At 42.5% G+C, this 22155-nt stretch overlaps 1 protein-coding gene across 1 annotated transcript in view; it reads left to right on the plus strand.

Moving 5' to 3' along the window:
* LOC110167673 (deleted in malignant brain tumors 1 protein-like) overlaps positions 1-22155 on the plus strand; it is a 44867-nt gene that overhangs the window by 16521 nt on the left and 6191 nt on the right. Inside the window, exons 8-16 of the mRNA XM_055161778.1 lie at positions 304-606; positions 4149-4466; positions 6414-6728; positions 8697-8996; positions 11350-11658; positions 12485-12790; positions 15623-15922; positions 18875-19171; positions 20731-21066. Of these exons, the coding sequence (XP_055017753.1) occupies positions 304-606; positions 4149-4466; positions 6414-6728; positions 8697-8996; positions 11350-11658; positions 12485-12790; positions 15623-15922; positions 18875-19171; positions 20731-21066 (2784 nt within the window). The remainder of the gene's footprint in view (positions 1-303; positions 607-4148; positions 4467-6413; positions 6729-8696; positions 8997-11349; positions 11659-12484; positions 12791-15622; positions 15923-18874; positions 19172-20730; positions 21067-22155) is intronic.

A 22155-nucleotide genomic window follows, 5' to 3' on the forward strand; every position in this document is an offset into this window, starting at 1 on the left:
ATTAACATTTCTGGGCATGTCAGTTATCATCTAGTTTAACTGTTTTTCTCATGGTAAATCCCTCTGCTGCCTGTAGATACCTTTTAAGCACCAGCTCTCAGTATGAGGCACACCGAAGCTTTGAAATAATATGTGGTTCTTTCATTAACCATTATTTTAAGTTCTAAAACATAAAATGCCAAAGCAAAGGTACTCGAACATATAAAGGCCCAAAACAATACAAATACTCCATAATATGTGTCTTTTAAGATGCTTAAAGTACCCATGTGGGATTTTGAATAAGGTTTGAATGTCTTTTTGTAGGGAAAACCCTTTTGTCGGAGGGGCCCAATCGCTGTGCTGGAAGAGTGGAGATCTTTCACAAAGGTCTATGGGCGGATGTGTGCACTGACTCCTGGGACATTTATGATGCCCAGGTCGTCTGTAACCAGCTCAACTGCGGCGCTCCCCATAAAATCATCACTGTCCCGGGCCGGACGACTGACCAGAAGTTGTGGGTCAACCAAACTGTCTGTAATGGACGTGAAGTGAGCATATCATTATGCCAGCTACAATTCTCAAACCAGAGCTGTGCGAACACTGCCGTGGCAGGGGTCATATGTGCAGGTATGAGTACTAAAGCCATATTTGCATGGGATGTTTGCAAAATTAAAATTACCCCACGATGATTGTGTTTTTGTGTACATTCACGCAGGATAAGACATGTCAGTAAACTACCTGTTTTTACAGACTTTATTGTGGAAGTAATCACGTTGCCAAAGTTGCTTTTATTTTCAGTTCGTTTTTAACAGAATGCACCTGCACTCTAGCGTCAGACACCATATTACCATATTTATGAACTCAGCGATCACAATGACATCCACACAATCAATTTTTTTATGAAACAGTCACAGTCTCTCTGTGTTAATCACTATTCAAACTTCACAAACTTTGCACCAAAGGCTCCCAACTTTTCTATAGACTATATGTTGCTGCTCCTCGGTTGCCACAAACACCGAGCTGTATGTCTGGATCACGTCTTTACCACAGTTTGTTTGATGTTTTTTTACTTTTTAATTGTAGAAAAATACAATAACTAGATTAGAGTATAGTCCATAGAGAATAAATATTGTTATTTAGTTCATATTTGGACCTAAAATGGGCCATAGAGATATTTTCAATAACTATTAGCTTCAATGCACAGTTGAAAAACAGATCAGTTTACAGACATGAGTGTTCACACAGGACTAGACTCACCTGAGGCGCTTGCAGGAGGGTGGGAGGTAAAATTTGGGGTAAATTTTTACAGACATTTTTACGGACATGGACGATTCACATGGGACTAGAAACTCAGATGAATTTCATAATTTTATCATTTATCAGTCCCAGGGTTTCAAAATGGCAAGTCAAAGGGCCCAGCTCAATGGTGCATGATTCCAGATTAGCCTTTAGCCCGGCAAGGTACTTCCAGTGGCTGTGGGCCGACCGAGCATGTGCAGTATTGTCTTTTCTCCCACGGGCACACGCAAATGCATGCATGGAGCCGGACGATTATAAAGCATTATTTAAGACAGCTGAAGGATTTTGAGCTGAGAAAAAGTTTATGATCTAAAAATAGGTAAAAATCGCCAACAAAGTTGTAGGTGCCCTGTCAGCCGAACACGAGCAGTTTGTGATTACATTGTGCTTTATGAGAAAAATCCTCTCTCAGCCCAGGGAGGCAGCTACAGGCAGCAACACCCTGTCCAGTTATTTCAATAGATCCATGGTTTAAGCCTATAGAGGCTTGCACCGTCAAGTGTCCCCCATGGCAACGGTACCTACGCTGCCATGATACCGGGCACGCTATGTTGTTGGCTTCAGTAGCATCGGAGAAACACGGGCAGGTTTTGTTGTGTATTTGGTTGTTCTAGCCACTCTGAAAAGGATAAAACGATATGTTTCTTTACTGTTCCTCTGGAAGTTACTCATCAGGAGCTCAAACGAGGGAATTATTGAAAAAAAAGACACGGATTATGGCTAGCAAAAATAAACCACAAAGAGATTTCCTATTGTACCATCAAGACACCCGACGTTTCATCAAGGTATTTGCTATTTAATTAGTTTCATAGCTTATTTAATGAAAGAAGCACATTCACTGAACTAAAATTTCATTAATTTATCCAGGAAAACCCGCAATAGTTTACGATTCAACGAACCCACACTGGGCTCCTATGATCAACATGGCGCACGAGTCGAAGAGTCTGTGAACCGAACCTCCAAAGAATCGGCCATGAAAAGATCCTCGCGAACGTTAGAAAGATCCGCTCGCAAAAAACAGTAAATTCTAGAAGACACAGTTGTGGATAAACAAGACAAAGAAAACATGGGTTCTACGACGAGTGACATGTTTATATGTGCGTTGGAAGATACAGTTTCTACTGCCACTCACACTGCAAATGTTTACTTTTTACATTTTAGTTCAGTAAATGTGCTTCTCTCATTAAATAAGCTATGAAACAATTTAAATAGCAAATACCTTGATGAAAGTGACGTGAGTGTGTCTTGATGGTACCATAGGAAATCTCTTCACGGTTTATGTTCTCTAGCCATAATTTCGTCTTTTTTTCAATAATTTCCTTGTTTGATCTCCTGATGAGTAATTTCCAGAGGAACAGTGAAGAAACGAATCGCTTTATCCTGTTCAGAGCGTCTAGAACAACCAAATACACAAGAAAACCTGCCCATGTTTCTCCGATGCTACTGAAGCCAAAGGTAGAGCGTGCCCAGTGTCATGGCGGCGTAGTTATCGTTGCCATGGGGGACACGTGACGGTGCAAAGCCTCTATAGATCCATGGGTCAAGAATGATTAAAAATTAGGACTGTTGTCATGCAATTAACAATATAAAACAAAATATTATATCTTTTGAATTGACAAAACCTGTCAGAATGTTGTATATAACATCTGAAACCCATGAATGGACACATGGCAGCTGATGTCATCAACCTTCCCTGAGGGTGTGAAGCTAAATGAAAGCATTACTCTGTCTGTTAAAAGCTCTGTTACTGATTTGTGCTGTTAAACAAGACTCTCACACCTAAAATGACAGTCACAAGCGAGCCAGGACTTCACTACTTTTACTTCATTACTTTCCACTGCTTATTCCTAGTGATGGGCGAATGGAGCCTCGTGAAGCATTGACACCTCAGTGGCAATATTGTCTCAAATGGTTCGACGTGTCTGAGGCCTTGGAAAAACACTGACCTCTAGTGGACAAATTTAACAATAAGACAATACTTGTGTGCAGAGCGACACCGTACCTAACAACAACAATAATAATAATAATGATGATTTAAAATAATATGTAAAGAGCAACATAAAAAGCATGCTGTAAATAAGAAAATAGGTGTTACTTTGTTAGGTGGAATTAGATCAAAGTGATCCCAAACCATGGATCGCTTTTTTCCACTTGTAGATGCCATCGAAAATGAAACAAATGCCAAAAGTCGCCAAAATCACCACTAACGTCACACAACACTCCTCACTACCCAACATTTTTAAGAAATATTGGTGCATCTTTTATACTGTTGCAGTTTAGCGCTTGTCAAAACACGGAAGTGCGCTGAACACTCTGCAGCATCTGAACCAATCACAGAGCGGAACATTCACTGATCCAATAAAACACTTCGATACACTGACGCGACTGACACGTAGAACGAAGCAGTAGGGGGAAGGACCGACACTTCCACACTTGGGTCACGTGAGCGGCTGCTGCGAGACGAGCTCCAAGGCAGTGCTTCGGAGCAATTTGTTTCAGAAAGAACGAGACGTGCTCCAGAGCTCCGACTCATTTGCCCATCACTAGTTATTCATAATAGGGGTGTAATAATATCCAAATTTCTCAGTACAAGCCTTTCTTTCTGTCATAAAAGTGCTAATTAAGTTATTTTATCATGTAAACTGGGCTGAAACAAAGGATCATGGTCTATGTAGTTCTGTTTTTTAGCTGTTACTGCACCATAACAATGAATTTAAGCAAAGAGCCTTGAGATTCAGTATGCTGTGATGGCCCATGGTATTAATGAGTGACTTCTGACGATACAAAAACACAATATTCGGGTTATTGTTACACCCTTAATTCCCAACACAGATTTTTAAAAACTTATTTCCATATTTTATTATTTACAGATGGCCTGGCGGTACAGCTCCGTGGGGAAGATCGCTGTTCAGGGCTTGTTTCGGTGAGGCAAGGAGAGAGGTGGGGGATGGTGTGTAATTCGGCCTGGAACTACAACAAAGCCAAAGTGATATGTGACATGCTGGAGTGTGGACACGTGGCCAATGTTTCCGCTTCGTTCCCGTTCTCTTCGCAAACTGCGGTGTTGCCCATATATGATGCAAGCGACACCTGTTTTAACAGCTTGGAGTCGATTCACAAGTGCTCGTCCAGCGGGTTCACGGCATCAAGGTGTGGCCATGACAAGGACGTCGGGATCGTATGTGGAGGTAATTAGATCAGGCGAATTGTTATTGTGTTTTGATTGCTTTAGATGGAGAGGTTGAGGACGCTTTTGTTGCTGTGGTTACCTGACCTGCCAGTCCCTTCTATATTCTGTTCAAATCCAGAAAAGTGAAAGTCCTCCACCCTAACTTGAGACGATCCAACCACAGCTGCTAATTTGTATCACTTCTCTCAAATGGGGAAGACATGTCCTCTCAATAATTCTTGTATCATTCAGAACAAAGTATACAACTTCTTTTACCTAAGTTTTTCCCCTTTTTACAGGTAAGCAGGCATGTTTGTTTTTGACACGAACAGAGCATGCATCTCTCCACCTGTCAATCATACCCTCTGAAATCAGAGAGACAGGATACAGCTCCAGATCAACTCGTCTTTGTAAAGTTTTCGCACTATAGGGCGCGCTCTTAAGCCTCCAACCCCATCAAAAAACATCTGCGCGCCCCACAATCCAGAGCGCCCTATACACGAATCCACTCGGGTGTCCCAGCACGACTTCAGTAAACTACAAAGCCGCACACCACCCGCAGAACACGCAAACACACACGGAGCAGACAGCGACCATGCAGCAAAAAACACCCACAGACACACTCATCACTCCACGCCGACGAGGAACGGAGGAACGAACCGAAAAAGCGAGTGCAATGTGCCACTTCTAGACACAACTGAACAACTGAGTCACTGCGAACACGCCGACAATCCGTTGGTCCCAGACAGCACCCTCCCTACACGCCACAACTGAACAAAGCCCAGAGTCACCGTGAACGCCCCAAACAAAGTCCCACTGACCCATCCAACTGTTGTTTCATTTAAAGTCTGGTGCGGTTTATTTGTGAAAAAAGTTCAAAATCCAGAATCCAGAGCACTAAGGGTGTACAAAAATATCTGAATATCAATATATCGTATCGTTTAATGTGATGATACAGTATCGATATCATGGGCTACTGTATCAATATATCACCAAGAGTATTTTTACGTGTGTTTTACTAAAACATTTTGTTACAGTAGCTACAGTTTTGTTGCTTGTGGAGTGAAAGGAAACTCATTTATGCAACACATTTGACATTTTGACACTGTTTGGAGGATTAAAATGTTTGTGTTTCATATGAACTTTGCACAAGAAGTGGTTTAACAAACACTTTTAGTATCACAGCCATGATTTAGCCTTTATTTTTTATTGAACTGTATCGAATCGATTTGAAATATATCATATCAAATTGAAAGTGCACTGTATCGAGATATATATCGTATCAAGGTATGTATCGTATCGGCAACTTCTTAATGATACCCAGTCCTACAGAGCGCCCTATAGGGTGGATAATATGGTAGTAAATAGCCTGACCAGAATATTAGCTGAACCAGTATTATGAAATTGATACCCAATCAGGCGATATTTTCTGTATCGCCAGTGATTCTGAATCCACACTTGGTGATGGTAAACTGGCAGACTGACGGAAACCAGGTTGCCAATCTGCGCCATTGGCCCCTCTAACTACCAACAACACCCACACCACACACTAGGCAATGTGGGTGACTTGTCTTGCCTAAAGGCAGTTTTGCCACTGATGCACGGCTGTTGCATCTGGTATTCCCAATGCTTTCCCATCCAAGTACTACCCAGGCCCGACTTTGTTTAGCTTTGAGATCAGGTGAGATCAGGGATAAACATGTTTGGTGATCTAAAGGATACATAAAGATACATATAACTTTTTTTCACATCATATTCCTCTTTAGCACTTTAACTGATAAAATTAGACCCTTGTGTTGTGTCTTGTGTTGTGATCCAAAATTGATTAGATCGCCATTATGACCCATGTATTGAGATACTGTTTCTATCTAAGAGTGTATCTTTGTGTCCCTGATATTTCCAGAACAAATGTAATAGTCTGTTATAGAAGATCGCAAACGTCTTTATTAATTATGTCTCATTCCAGGCGATGCATCCATCAGACTTGTGAACGGCTCCGACCACTGTTCTGGCAGAGTGGAGATCCTGTATAAGGGAAAGTGGGGGACGGTGTGCGATGACGACTGGGACATTCTCGACGCTCAGGTGGTCTGCCGTGCCAGCAAATGTGGATCTGCGATAATGGCTTTACCGGGGAGCTATTTCGGCGATGGAGCTGGAAATATTTGGCTGGACGATGTTGAATGTTTGGGGAATGAGACTTCACTTTTACACTGTCGTCACCCCGATCTTGGTAACAATAACTGTGGACACAGAGAAGATGCTGGGGTCATGTGCTCAGGTGTGTTTCTCTTTCTACAGTTACTTCTAGATATTAAAGGGCCCATATTACACTATTTTCTGAATTATGTTCCAGTGTTGTTTCCTCATCAAAAAAAAACCCAGAGTTTTGTTTCATTCACACATTTAACACACAAACCCTGCATATTTAGGCTGAGTTTTTCTCTTAAACAGAAAACACTCTGTTCCACCTTGTGTTAAACTCCACACACCTTCACTAGAATCATTTGGATAATTTCAGCTCTGGAATGGCCTATCTCCACTGAACAAAGGTAAACAGCAGCAGTTAACTTGAAAAATTACTGCTTCATGACATCACAAGGTGGAACAAAGCATAGTGATGTAGACAAACTACTGTATTTTCCGGACTATAAGTCGCTTCGGAGTATAAGTCGCATCAGCCAAAAAATGTGTAATGAAGAAGAAAAAAACATATTTTTTCACACTTTTTGGGGAAATTAATTTTATAAAATCAGAGACCAGGAACCGACATTTCATCTTGAAATGCAAGTTCTAGTAATAACAATAGAACAGAGAACAACAGACTGAACAGGCGTTAATATGTTAATGTAACATATGAACAGTTATTCAGATAATTATTGCATAAACAACAGAACATAAGTTTACCAAACTCATGATCTCACTCTAAATCACTAAATCCATTCAATTCTTCATCTTCTGTGTCACTTCTGTGCGACCTTCAGAGGTAAAACATAGATCCATGAGGTAAACAGAGCACTGCTTACTCTTCTGTGTAGCTGTTCGTCAGACTCAACTTCAGTTTCTGTTAGAATTATTCCAGCCTTTATGAATCCCGACAGGATGGTTTCGATGTCACTGAAGTTCAGGCTTTGTCGATTCATCCAGTGACTTCCAGGAAAGTTGCATGGCGCACCTGGGCAGTGCTGTGAAGCTGTGTTCTCCATCCCCGATTTCCACTAGTCCCTCACAAGTTTCTCGCTCACTCCAAACGTTCTTTCTGCTGCTTGATTACCGTTATATTATATTATTTTATAATATTTCATTATTTGCAGCAGAACAACTGCTTTTTCTACAGGAGACATGTGCAGTAGAGTGCGAAGTGACAGTGGTACAGGAGTAATAGGAGCAGCAGATATTGACACATGAGCCTAGAGCGCCCTCTAGCGACTGTCAGTCTGAAAATTTTAATATATAAGTCACACGGGAGTATAAGTCGCAGGAAACACCCAAACCATGAAAAAAGCGCGACTTATAGTCTGAAAAATACGGTAATAAAAATAAGTTTTGGTGAAGTAATTTTGCATCATATGGGACTTGTAACCTGATTATGACCGACTGAATGAATGGTTTACATTTCATTTGTTATTACCTGGTTTATCTGTGTAATCCGTCAGTCTTTCAGGGAGGATACATTGCAAAAGAAAATTCTATTCTGTCTGGACAGAAGTTTTAATGGCGAAAACAATTGTCCAGATAACAGAATTAATATAATTTTTGCAATTATTTGGCATGTTGGAATACCTATAGTGGCAGTTTGTGGAAAAAAGTTGAAGAAAATACAAATATGATTAAGTAGCAGTGAATTCTAAAACAACTACAGTGAATAGTTGTGAGTTCTACCCCTAGTTTGAGCAAAAATATACAAATAAAAACAGCTAGGAAAACAACTATCAAACTAATCGATGCAGTTGTTTCTGTTTAACAAAATTCAGCACAAATCCGTATCAAAATCACTACATTTGAAGCTTTTTTAGATCTCAAAATCTACAAGAAATACTGTTACTTTTTGCTCTTAAAGTACATTTTTAAACCAGTACTTTAATACTTTTAGTAGAGTATTTTTTGTTCCAGTATTAGACTTAGACAAACTTAATTCCCAAACTTAATAAATGTAGTAAAAACAAAATAGAAAAGTAATAAAAACTGTATCTGTATCTATTTTACTTAAGTAACAAAATTTAGTATTTATTCTACCTATGATTTTCAGCTCACCTCAGACTCCTTGATGGGCCTGACCAGTGCTCGGGCAACGTGGAGGTCAACTATAACGGAGACTGGCTCCCGGCACTGAACACAAGATGGGGAATGAACGAAGCGACTGTTGTGTGCAGAGAAATGAACTGTGGCGATGCAAAGGCAGTTACTGGATCATTTACACAAAGGGAGGTTCAGAGGGGCTTTAAAATCACCTGTACTGGGAGAGAGCGCTCCATTGGCCTCTGCACAGTACAAGACTACACCAGGACCGACCCTGAGCAACTTAAATATGCTTCTGTCACATGTTCAGGTAAGGATCTTGAATACAGTAAAATAGTATTACTGATAGGTTAGGCTACTCCTTTTGCTAAAACACAGTTGAGATCATTATAGAGTGATCCCTCGTTTATCGCGGGGGTTACGTTCTAAAAATAACTAAATAGGTGAAATCCGCCAAGTAGTCAACTTTATATTTTACCATTATTATATCTTTTTTTTTTTTAAGTCTGTAAAACCCCTCACCACACACTTTATACTCTTTTCTCAGACAGGACAGTTACAACCCTTTTTGGATCCTTTTTAAAACTTATTGCTGCTGTCGTCCTTATGTTATTTTCCTCCTTCTTTAAGTAATGAACCGAAGATTAATTTATTCCGTAATGGAGCACTACAGCGCAGAGTCCTGCACGGGTCCATTTTTGGAAACCCGCACCCGCGCGTTAACCCGAGATTATATTGAACTTTTGCGCTGCATACGCCACGAATTGAACCAAGACTAAACCAGGACTAACCAAGGACTGATTCCAGGACTGAAACAGGACTCACTGTCAGGACAGGCTCGGAGGTGACTGCAGGAGAAAGGACCGACGGAGAGCTCCGCACCTCACGAATGTATGCGTGGCCGTTCCCTGATCGCGCTTTGTGGACACCCTGCTTCGTTGTTCTCTCTTTTAAGTCCAAGATTAGTCCTGGTTTAGACCTGGTTTAGTCCTGGTTTAATCCTGACCCACCCACATACCCGCCCGTAAAATTCCAGAACATTAAAACTCGCCCGTTTCAGCAACTATTTGCCCGTACAAGACCCGGTGCAAGACTCTGCTATAGCCGCGGCGTAACTTCTACCTTCTTTCAGTGTGTCCAGAAATCCAACTTTTTGTGCGATGGTTTGCATCTTCCTCTGCCTTTTTGTGTGCGACCGCAGGAGCCTTTGTCGGTGCTGAACTTTTCGTCGACATTGTGGGTTTTGTCGGGGAGAAAACTTGCAAACATACGGCACTTCAGAATCACACTGTTGGAGATCAAACGTCTATGTCAATTTGGCTGAATGCATTCTGTACTGTACAGGAGACACGGCACAGAGGAAAATGATTGACAGTGGTATACAGTCTCTTAGCCAATCAGGACGCAGGGGGAGGAACACAATGCACCTTCATACACTGTAAAAAAAAAAAAAAAAAAAAAAAAGGCACTAAAAGAATCTGGGAAACAACGAGACCGTGAAAAGTGAACCGCGATATAGCGAGGGACAACTGTATTAAAGATTTTTGCAAAAACATTCACACTAAAATTCACATTCACACTAGGGAATTCGTAACCGTCCCCTAGCAAAACTCCTCTAATGTACACGGGAATTATTATCTGACAAATACACACATGAGAAAACACCTTTTATTTTGTTGAAATCATGTTTAAAGTATCAGAAAAATGTCATGTGGTAATACTGTGGCAATATTAAACTCCACAAACCTTCATTAGAATCATTTGGATAATTTTAGCTCTGGAATGGCCTATCTCCACTGAACAAAAGGTAAAAGGCAGCTATTAACTTGAAGGTGGAACAGAGCATTCTGAGCTTTAGTGATGTATACAAACTAATAAAAATAAGTTTTGGTGAGGTAATTTTGCATAATAAGGGACCTCTTCCCCTGCAAAACTCCTATTGTACACAGGAATTATCTGGCAAATACACACATGAGAAAGCATCTTTATTTTGTTGAAATCATGTGTTGTGAATAAATTGTGCCAAAATTTATGATAGAATTCTCCCCAGCGTGATGTCATCAATATGTTTGAATTCTCCTGTAATTTCCAACATATATGTCAACTTTTTTTCAAAAAAACTCTTCTTGATTGTTGTGAAACTATAATTTATTTTTACAATAGTTATAATTCCTCTAAATTAAATCAAAAACGCACGTAGCTTTGACTTAAAGGTGCATTTTGTAACTTTTCAGGTGGAGGGTTCGTCAAATGCTTTTCTTCATGAAGATGTTATTGCCTTCATCTGGAATGTTTTACAGTCTTGTAGTAAATCTTTCTATCTTCATGGAGACCAGCCAAACCAAGTTACAGGCCAGATCTGTTTAGAGGCGACCCCGCTCAAAGTCAGAACGCTTGTTGTTCTAGGTCTTTTTGAGCTATAAAACCACTTGTAATTGAATAAATGTAGGGTAGAGCTCTTTAACATCATACTGTGGAACATTCCAAGAAAAGCGATGACATTTCCATAGAAACAAGAAACTAATAGGCCCACTACCGAAAAGTTACACAGTGCACTTTAATAACTTGATTGATAAATAAATACAAAAAGAGAAATGCTGTAGTTGACTATAGGCCTAAACTATGCTATGAGGCTAACAGAATGTATTTGAATTCATTTGCAGGTATTGTGAAACTGGTAGGTGGTCCAAACCGCTGTGCTGGGCGACTGGAGATGTTTCACAAAGGCCAGTGGGGGGACGTGTGTGGACAGTCTTGGGACATGAATGATGCAGAGGTGGTCTGTCAGCAGCTCAACTGTGGAAAGGCTTTTAAACTGACGACTGACTCGAGTCAGTACGGCCTTGGGAGGGGCGGGTTCAACGTGGAGCACATCGCCTGCAACGGCCGAGAGTCTCTGGTGCAGCACTGCGCCATTACTCATGGGGGGAAAAACTGCAATGCTTCTTCGGTGGCTGCAGTCATCTGCTCAGGTATGAGACCATAACAATGGTAATATGGTATTTGCAGGCAGTTCAACCATTGCTGTAAAAAGGCTGAACCTGGTCAGTTCATTGTCAAGTCAAATTTGTGTTTATACCAGGTTTACAAATTGCTGGGTATGTTACAAGTCTTTGGTGCTGCATTCCATCTGGTTTACCCAGTTTGAAAACTTTGAAGTTTTGGATTGGTTTCTTTCTTATGATAGTAAAGTCAAATCTTTTACTTTATTATCATAAGAAACAAGGATGGCAGATTGTCTAATATGTGCATTCAGTGCTCCAGGGGACCCTAAATTGGTTTTCCAGTCCCTATATGACTGGAACAAGAACTTGGTTCATTGCATCAGTAAAAACCTATTCACTGTGCATGGTGGTTTTTATTCACTGTGTACACTGGTTTCACCAGGGTTGTCTGTTGGTAGTGGTACTGTCATTATGTGTATGTGACGGACAGAATTTCCATGTGCACTCTGCCTCCTGAGAAGTTACAGGACCTGCTCTGCCTCATACTGTACCTACAAATTCTGTGGCGTCCTCCACTTTTTTCTGCTTATTTCAGATTTTGCAAAGTAAGACCTGCAGTGTGCAGGCTTGTGAAGCCACTAAAATAAAAATGATCAACTCCAAAACAAAGGTCATGTTTCTTAACCCCTTAATGCCTGAATTTATATCCAGGATAGTCCATGCCCTAGGTAAAAGAGAATCTTCTAGTTGTGCTTAAAAAAAGGAAGGATGGATGGATGCATGTTGACATGTGATACAAGCAGCCAAAATGTGTTTATTTATACAATGTTATTTTCTGTCTCTGGCCCAACAGACAGTCTGAACATCCGGCTGGTGGGAGGTATAGATCGGTGCAGTGGCAGAGTGGAGGTGCGTATGGGCAGCGTTTGGGGCTCTGTGTGTGGTGCAGACTGGAGCGTGGAGAGGGCTGAGACTCTGTGTGAGCTGCTGGAGTGTGGACAGGCAATCAACGTTACCACAGTGCCTCACAAAGCAGCAGTGGCAGTGTCCGACCCTGCACAGTCCTGCTTCAGCAGCGTACACAGTCTGAAGATGTGTCTGAACAGTGGACTGCCACGGGCCACGTGTGCACAGGGCGATGCCAGTCTGGTGTGTGCAGGTAAAACATTTGTAACTCTATGATACACATGAGTCATACTTTTGTGTTTTTACTTAGTGTGTGCTTTTGTTGTCTTCTTTAATACCTTCTCCTGGAGCATTGAGAAATAAGACCTGCTTGCATAAGTACATTACAGTACTTTACATTATAAAAAGCAATCTCAAGTTAAAATGATGTAGTGAATTTGTTTTGAAGGCTGGCTATTGTACATTCTTAAAGGTCTTATATTATGCAAACTGACTCTTGTGAGCTTTAAGCCATGTTAGAATGTTGGCAAAGGAGAAATTCAATTTGTCAGCTGGACAAAAGTTTATTTGGTCGAATACGTTTCACAGCTCATCCAAGCTGCTTCTTCAGTTCTGTCAGAATGCTGGTGGACACTTGGATTTACAGTGTCTGTTTGCAGGGAGGAGCTAAATAACTACTCTGAAACTAACACAACTACATGTTTACAGTTTCTGTTAGTCATTGAAAATGAAATGCATTTTCTGTTTTACTGTCCTTTGTATCATGACCTTCGCTGTCAGTTGTGTCTAATGTGTCTTTCTGTTGGTTTGTTATGTCTGATGAGGAGAGACTGAAGTATTTGTTTAAATGTAATGTTTTTAAGTTGGCTCAGTTTGTGCTGAAAGCCTGGGACCTCCGTAAGAGGACACTTTGTTTGACGTGTGATCTGTCTGCTTCTTGTTTTATGTGTCTTATAAGTCCATGCAGCCTGGGCACCAACTAAATGGTGCATGACACTAAATAAGTAAACTAAACTAAACTAAGTTAGTTAGGCCTATTGAACTTGCACTGGGTGTGGGGTCTTATTAGCATAATAAATCAGGTCCATAATGGAGTTTTCACACCTCTGGACCTGACCTGGCAACCCCTATTGTTCTCTTGTTTGATTTGATTTAGGTTTGAGGATGGAGTTGTAAATAGGAGATAGCCTGAGGCCTCCATTCCTGTTTAAAGAAGGATTCTCTTTCTTAACAAAAACTGCCTTATTAACTCTCCTCTCAAACCAACTTTTTCTCTGTCTAAGATCTGTACCTCACTATCCTCAAAAGAGTGGCCCGTGGATTTTAGGTGGAGATGTACGGCAGACTGAGGTCCTGTGCTGCTCTCTCGTCTGTGTTGGTTCATCCTCTTGTGAAGTGGCTGTTTTGTTTCTCCAGTGTAGTGCTCACTGCAGTCTTCACTACACTGAATGGAGTAGACCACATTGTTTTGTTTGTGGCTCGGTGTTTTATCGTGGACCAGTTTCTGTCTTAAAGTGTTTGTAGGTTTGGAATAGACCGGGATCTTATGTTGTTAGAAAATTCTCTGTAGTTTTTCAGAAACACCAGCTATGTAAAGAATAGTTACACCCTTCCTTCTGGGTTCTGATTCTCCGTTATCCTGTTTTTTAGCTCTCTTTGTTTTATTGAAAGCCCATTTCGGATGTCGACAAACAGAGAGGGCTTTCAGACAAATTGAATTTCTCCTTTGCCATGGATTCTACCTGGACGACTGAGGGATTTCTTAGAATGTTGTTACCTCCTAAAAAAACATACCTGGAGATTTGCTTTGTTTCATTCACATGTTTGACTAATCCTGCATTTTTAGTCTGTCTATATCTCTGAGGCTCAACTTATTCTGTCCCACCTTGTGATGTCATGAAGTGGTAGTTAAAGCTACAGTTTTTAAACTCCGTACACCTCAATTGCTAGTCACTACTAAATAAAAGATAAAAAGTAGCTGTTAACTTGAAAACGTTCACTACGGAACATTTTGAGCTTTGGAAATGGGTCCGGTCAAGTGGTAACGGAGGGAAACGGGCAGATTTTTTACATTCAAATGTCTCTTATTCAGAAACTAGAGGGACTATTGAAATAAGTAAAGTATCAGAATGTAGGAAAGAGTTACACTCCAACAGGGTCAAGTTAAACCTGTGATATTCTTTCAAGTTGTTGACAAAAAATTTTAAAACTCATGGCGGTAACAGAGGGAATAAAATATGCAGCACTTTTTGGGCAATAAATCCAAACAGTGATAACTCTTGGTTCTCACTTACATATCCTTAACAAACTGGTTTGAATATTTGCTTCATATAGTTTTCTACCATATGGTACAAGATTAGGTAGAAAAATGTCTTACTTTTTGAGCAATGAGATTTTTTATTAAGAAAGGTCATGGTAACGGAGGGAAAATTGTGCAAGCAAGTAGAAGGTGCATGATTTTGCATAATTTGTCGCTTTTTTCTTCCGAATACTTTAATATGACTTCAAAATGAAAGGAAACTATTTCTATAAAATATGTCAGTCCTTCCAAGCAAATTTTTATCATTTTAAATACATAAAAAAAAAAAAAATCACAAAAAAAATCGTACCTTCATCAACAGTTCAAAGATTGAATAACACAAGATATGATGAAATACATCCATTTATTTACATGATTTTCAGGTCTTTAAAATTTGGGAAATAATTTTTGTTCCATGTTTCATACATGGTCTGTTTAAAACATATGGAACTTTAGAACCAAAAATGGAACAGAAAAAAGGTCAACAGTTTCATAATCATCATCATCATCATCATTTCATCAGTACATATGTATCTGTTCAATACATTTTTATATCAGATGCATTACCTTGAATTTTTGGCCTTGCTGTTTACTTCTGCTTGACTGGGCCTAAATGTAGACAGACTACTAACCCAGGATTACTGAACACAACTCCGTGTATGTTTTTGATGAGGTACCAACATTCTAACATGAACTGAAGCTCACAAGAGTCAGTTTTGAGTAATGTAGGGAGTTTTAAATTCCTCTTATACATTCATTGTTGATCCAGTCTGCTTTGCTCCACAGCTCAGCTCCGTCTGGTGGGTGGTCCAAACTCGTGCGCAGGTCGAGTCGAGGTTTTTCACAAAGGAGACTGGGGAACTGTGTGCGACGATGATTGGGATTTGGCCGAGGCGAAGGTTGTGTGCAGGCAGTTGGGGTGTGGGCTCCCTGTATCCGTGGGCACTTACGGCAGAGGCTCGGGGCAGATATGGTTGGACAATATGCACTGTTCAGGCACAGAATCAGTGATGACGCAGTGCGGCCATAACGGCTGGGCCAATCACAACTGCGGCCATGACGAAGACGCTGGGGTCACTTGTTTGGGTGAGTCAAACGTGTATGTTGGTAGGTTTCACATGACATGACAACATTATACAGGTGACTAGTATTTAAAGGTGCGCTAACTTTTTGGTTGGGGGTCTGTCACCTGCTCTGCCTGGAATGTTAAACGGTTCTACCTCACATTATTTCAATTACAGGTGGTTTTATAGCTCAAAAATGCTTCAAAAAACAAGCATTCTAACTGTGACCAGGGTCGCCTCTCCATTGATCTGACCTATAACTTGGTCTGGTTTGGTCTCCATGAAAATAGAAAGGTTTAATACCATACTGTGAAACATTCCAGACAAAATAATAACATATCCATAGAGAAAAGCATGACAGACCCTCTACTCAAAAAAATTACACAATGCACCTTTTTTTCAGCACACTTCTTCATCTAATTTTCTTGTTAATCTTTTCTTAATTTTCTGTATTTCCATTGTAGATTCTCACTGAATGCGTCAGGACTATGGATGGACACATATGGAATGTAGCAAACAAAACATTTATTCAAAATAACCCAAAACTTTTAGATAAAATAATAAAACAAAATAGCCGCCCTTTGCCCTGAACCCTGGTTTGCACTTATGGCATTTCTTGACCCTGACACAGCCCACCTATGAAGTGAAAACCATTTCAAGAAGCTCATTGTGAGAAGGTCAAGAGTTTGCAGCGCCACTGACAAAGCAAAGGGTGGCCACTTATTTAACTTTTTTCTTTGCTACATAATTTCATACATTTTGCTATAAAATGTTAGCCTGATTCATCAGCCGGTTTCACTTTGTGGAAACTGTCTGACCTCGCAGCATTAGGATTCATTTACTCAGTGGTAGGCTGGTCTTATTTTTTTATTTAACCAATCGCTGCTATTTGGTTTGTGACGTATGTAATGCTCTGTTTCTGGAGGAGCGGGGGTGGTCCGGGCTCTGGTTCTGGAGGAGCAGGGGTGGTCCGGGCTCTGGTTCTGGTTTGGAGGAGCGGGGGTGCTCGGGGCTCTGGTTCTGGTCTGGAGGAGCAGGGGTGCTCGGGGCTCTGGTCTGGAGGAGCGGGGGTGATGGGCCGGGCTCTGGTTCTGGACGAGTGAGGGGGTGGTCCGGGCTCTGGTTCTGGAGGAGTGAGGGCATAATCCGGGCTCTGGTTCTGGAGGAGCGGGGGTGGTCCAGGCTCTGGTTCTGGAGGAGCGGGGGTGGTCCAGGCTCTGGTTCTGGAGGAGCGGGGGTGGACCGGGCTCTGGTTCTGGAGGAGCGGGGGTGGTCGGAGCTCTGGTTCTGGTCTGGAGGAGCGGGGGTGGTCCGGGCTCTGGTTCTGGTCTGGAGGAGCGGGGGTGGTCCGGGCTCTGGTTCTGGAGGAGCGGGGGTGGTGGTCGGGACTCTGGTTCTGGAGGAGCGGGGGGGGTGGTGGTCGGGACTCTGGTTCTGGAGGAGCGGGGGTGGTCCGGGCTCTGGTTCTGGTCTGGAGCGGGGGTGGTCCGGGCTCTGGTTCTGGAGGAGCGGGGGTGGTCCGGGCTCTGGTTCTGGAGGAGCGGGGGTGGTCCGGGCTCTGGTTCTGGAGGAGCGGGGGGTGGTCCGGGCTCTGGTTCTGGTCTGGAGGAGCAGGGGTGGTCCGGCCTCTGGTTCTGGAGGAGCGGGGGTGGTGGTCGGGACTCTGGTTCTGGAGGAGCGGGGGTGGTCCGGGCTCTGGTTCTGGAGGAGCGGGGGTGGTGGTCCGGGCTCTGGTTCTGGAGGAGCGGGGTGGTGGTCGGGACTCTGGTTCTGGAGGAGCGGGGGTGGTCGGGCTCTGGTTCTGGAGGAGCGGGGGTGGTGGTCCGGGCTCTGGTTCTGGAGGAGCGGGGGTGGTGGTCCGGGCTCTGGTTCTGGAGGAGCAGGGGTGGTGGTCCGGCCTCTGGTTCTGGAGGAGCGGGGGTGGTGGTCGGGACTCTGGTTCTGGAGGAGCAGGGGTGGTCGGGGCTTTGGTTCTGGAGGAGCGGGGGTGGTGGTCGGGACTCTGGTTCTGGTGGAGCGGGGGTGGTTGTCGGGACTCTGGTTCTGGTGGAGCAGGGGTGGTCCGGGCTCTGGTTCTGGAGGAGCGGGGGTGGTGGTCGGGACTCTGGTTCTGGAGGAGCGGGGGTGGTGGTCGGGACTCTGGTTCTGGTGGAGCGGGGGTGGTGGTCGGGACTCTGGTTCTGGTGGAGCGGGGGTGGTGGTCGGGGCTCTGGTTCTGATGGAGCGGGGGTGGTCCGGGCTCTGGTTCTGGAGGAGCGGGGGTGGTGGTCGGGACTCTGGTTCTGGTGGAGCGGGGGTGGTGGTCGGGGCTCTGGTTCTGGTGGAGCGGGGGTGGTCCGGCTCTGGTTCTGGAGGAGCGGGGGTGGTGGTCGGGACTCTGGTTCTGGTGGAGCGGGGGTGGTGGTCGGGACTCTGGTTCTGGAGGAGCGGGGGTGGTGGTCGGGACTCTGGTTCTGGTGGAGCGGGGGTGGTGGTCGGGACTCTGGTTCTGGTGGAGCGGGGGTGGTCTGCTAGTCGAAAGTTTGGAGGCACCTTCTCATTCAGGGTTCAAAGTACTACTACTGCTACATTGTAAATACATACTGAAGCCATCAAATATATGAAGCAAAATGAATGGAATAATGCAACAAAGAAAAAAAAAGTGAAATAATTCAAACCCTCAAAGTAGAAACCATTGGCCTTTTCCTATGAGCTTTTTGATGACGTCACATGTGTTAATTCGTGAAATACCAAAAGCGTGCAAAGCAGTGATTAAAGCAAAGACTAATTTGAGGAATCCGGAACATTCCAAATGAGTACATTCGTAGTTTTAAAGTCCTCAGTTAGAATCTACAAGGCAAATAATCACAAAAATGTATCCAAACCATTATCTGGTATTTTTGTACTGTCATAAGTCAAATAAATGTGTTGGCCATGTGATAATGTTTAAAGCAACCCTAAAATTAAATGATTTGCTGTGTTTTGAATACTACAGATACATTTGAAAAACCCAGGATTCTCATGAGTCCTGGTCCTGTGGTGATCTGGGGGGAGAGAGTGGACATCACCTGTACATTATCATCGCAGCAGAACGGGAGAGGGACTTTTGCGCTGAGGAAAAGCAATACCACGTTTAGAATGGAAAAATCCACTGAAAACCAGGCCGCCGTGTTCAGCTTGCTCCAAGTTAACCTCAGCCTAAACGGTTTCTACTACTGTGAATACCAGAAGAGAGTGTCAAGGGACGTGATCTACTATCCTGAAGGGGCGGCTGCTGAACTCACAGTCACAGGTAATCTAACATGTATTTTAATGTTATTTTAATGAATTATTGAGTTATTTTGAGTTTAGTTTTGAAATGTAAAGCCTTCTATAGCTTGTTATTTGCAGTGATATGTTGGAGTTGTCAAGGGTGCACTGCATCATCGTATATTTTTACAGTAATGATTAGAGTAACCAGTAATCCAGGTTATTATCTTAAAAAATAATGACATTTATATACTAAAGTTATGTTAATCCATCTATCATTCGTTCATTCGATATAAAACCAAATATAAGAAAAATGAAAAAACAACAATTTTCTTCATTATTTGTCTCCAAAACCAAAATGAAAAAACAGATAACAATGTGTTTTTTTTCTGTTTTCAATTTTCTGTTTAAATGAATAATGGAAAAAACGGATAATGGCCATTTCCCGTTTTCGTGACGGACTGAACCAGGACTGAACCAGGACTAAAACAGGATTAAACCAGATCTAAAGCAGGACTAAAGCAGGACTGAAACAGGACTAAACCAGAACTGAACTACGACTAAACCAGGTCTAAACCAGGACTAAGCCAGGACTAAACCGGTCTCAGTCCTGGTCTCAGTCCTGGTCTCAGTCCCGTTCTGGTCCCGGTCTTAGTCCTGATCTGGTCCCGGTCTGGTCCCGGTCTCAGTCCTGATCACCTGACAGTCTACGCAGGTGTAAATCCGGAGTGTTCCAACACTTTTGGTTCAGTCCTGTTTTAATCCTATTTTAATCCTGTTTTAATCCTGTTTTAGTCCTGGTTCAGTGCTGGTTCAGTCCTGGTTCAGTCCTGGTTTAGTCCTGGTTTAGTCCTTTTTTAATCCTGGTTTAGTCCTGGTTTAGTCCTTTTTAAATCCTTTTTTAGTCCTGTTTAGTCCTTTTTTAATCCTGGTTCAGTCCTGGTTCAGTCCTGGTTTAGTCCTGGTTTAGTCCTTTTTTAATTAATCCTGTTTTAGTCCTGGTTTAGTACTGGTTTAGTCCTGGTTCAGTCCTGGTTTAGTCCAGCATCTGTTTAAGTCACAGAAACGGGAAACAGCCATTATCTGTTTTTTTCATTTTGGTTTTGGAGACAAATAATGACGAAAATACTTTTTTTGTTTTGTTTTGTTTTCTTATTTTTTGGTTTTATTGTGAAAAACAAATGAACAAATGATACACAGATTTATGTTCCTAAATTGCCTAAATCATTCCTACAATTAAGCTCCACTAGACAGCGATTTTATTATTTTGTTATTTCTATTGTGAACCAAATAATAGGTTGAAATATGGTGATTCAAGGATTTAGAGCTGAAATATTGGAATGTATTATTGAAAAATGTCACATTATTTATTTTTTATTTATCATGTGTTTTATAGTCTGTATGGTTCAGATAACATTTCTTAAAACACAATTACGCACACAATTATTATTTAAACAGTTGACGACTCATTATAATTATTTAAATTATCGTTGCAGCGCTAGTAAAAATGTCACCAATATTATGTCACAAAGCATATTGAATTATAAGGTTCCAAGTCATTTATAGCTCTGTTTAACATATTTTATTTTAATTGTTTCACAGTGAGACTGGAAAAACCCACTCTCTCAATGACATCGGTTTACCCAATGGTGGTGTCCAGTAAAGAAAACATTTCCATCAGCAGAGGGCACAGCTGCAATATGACCTGTTCGGTGCATTCGCCCTTTCCTGGTGGTTTCTTCTACTTAACTAAGTCTAAGGTTAAACTGAACGAACCAAAACCTGCAGTACACCTGTCTGACCATGTGGTGGCGGTCTTTGAGTTTTCCTACATGGATTATTTGCACCAAGGGGAGTACAGCTGCGTCTTTGGTGTCAACATGTCCTCGCAAACTTTTGAATCTGCTCCATCTCAAAGTCTTCACGTCACTGTGGCTGGTGAGTTCAAAAAGTGGAACTAAACAGTAAATCAACTTTTTTGGGCGGTACCAGATGTTTTCGTAGCATTGTGTATTGTTCTTAGTCCTTGTATGGTGATTTAAATGCACACTAAAAAAAAAAATCACACACACCCCTCCCCCTCCCCTTTAGTCCTCTAGACCCCACTTCTTCTCAGTCTCCCCTTTAGACCCCACCTCTTCTTACTCTCTCTCTCCTCTTTTGTCCTTTACACCCAGCATCTTCCCCCTCTCACTCTCTCCTTTAGTCCTCTAGACCTCGCCTCTTCTCCCTCTCCTCTTTAATCCTTTTGGCCCCCACCTCTTCTCACTCTCCCCTTTAGTCCTCTAGACCCTGCATCTTCTCACTCTCACTCTCCCCATTAGTCATCTAGATCTCACCTCTTCTCACTCTACCCTTTAGTCCTCTAGACCCTGCCTCTTCTCACTCTCACTCTCCCCTTTAGTCCTCTAGACCCCACCCACCTCTTCTCACTCTCACTCTCCCCTTTAGTCCTCTAGACACAGCCTCCTTTCCTCTCTCACTCTCCCCTTTAATCCTTTTGGCCCCCACCGCTTCTCACTCTCCCCTTTAGTCTGTTAGGCCCCCACCTCTTCTCATTCTCACTCTAACTTTTTAGTCCTCTAGACCTTGCCTCTTCTCACTCTCCCCTTTAGTCTTCTAGAGCTTGCCTCTTCTTCCCCTCCCCTTTAGTCTTTTTGGCCCCCACCTCTTTTCCCTCTCACTCTCCCGTTTAGTCCTCTAGACCTCGCTTCTTCTCACTCTCCCCTTTAGTCCTCTAGACCTCGCTTCTTCTCATTTTCCTTTAGTCCTCTAGACCTCGCTTCTTCTCACTCTCCCCCTTAGTCCTCTAGACGCCACCTCTTCTTCCTCTTATTCTCCCCTTTAGTCCTCTAGACCCCACCCACCTCTTCTCACTCTCCTCTTTAGTCCTCTAGACCTTGCCTCTTCTCACTCTCCCCTTTAGTCCTCTAGACCTCGCTTCCTCTTACTCTCCCCTTTAGTCCTCTAGACCCTTCCTCTTCTCCCCCTCCCATTTAGTCCTCTAGACCTCACCTCTTCTCACTC

Source organism: Boleophthalmus pectinirostris, unplaced genomic scaffold (genome assembly GCF_026225935.1).
Source record: "Boleophthalmus pectinirostris isolate CB_2022bp ecotype Guang Dong unplaced genomic scaffold, ASM2622593v1 HiC_scaffold_4, whole genome shotgun sequence".
Lineage (NCBI taxonomy): Eukaryota > Metazoa > Chordata > Actinopteri > Gobiiformes > Gobiidae > Boleophthalmus > Boleophthalmus pectinirostris.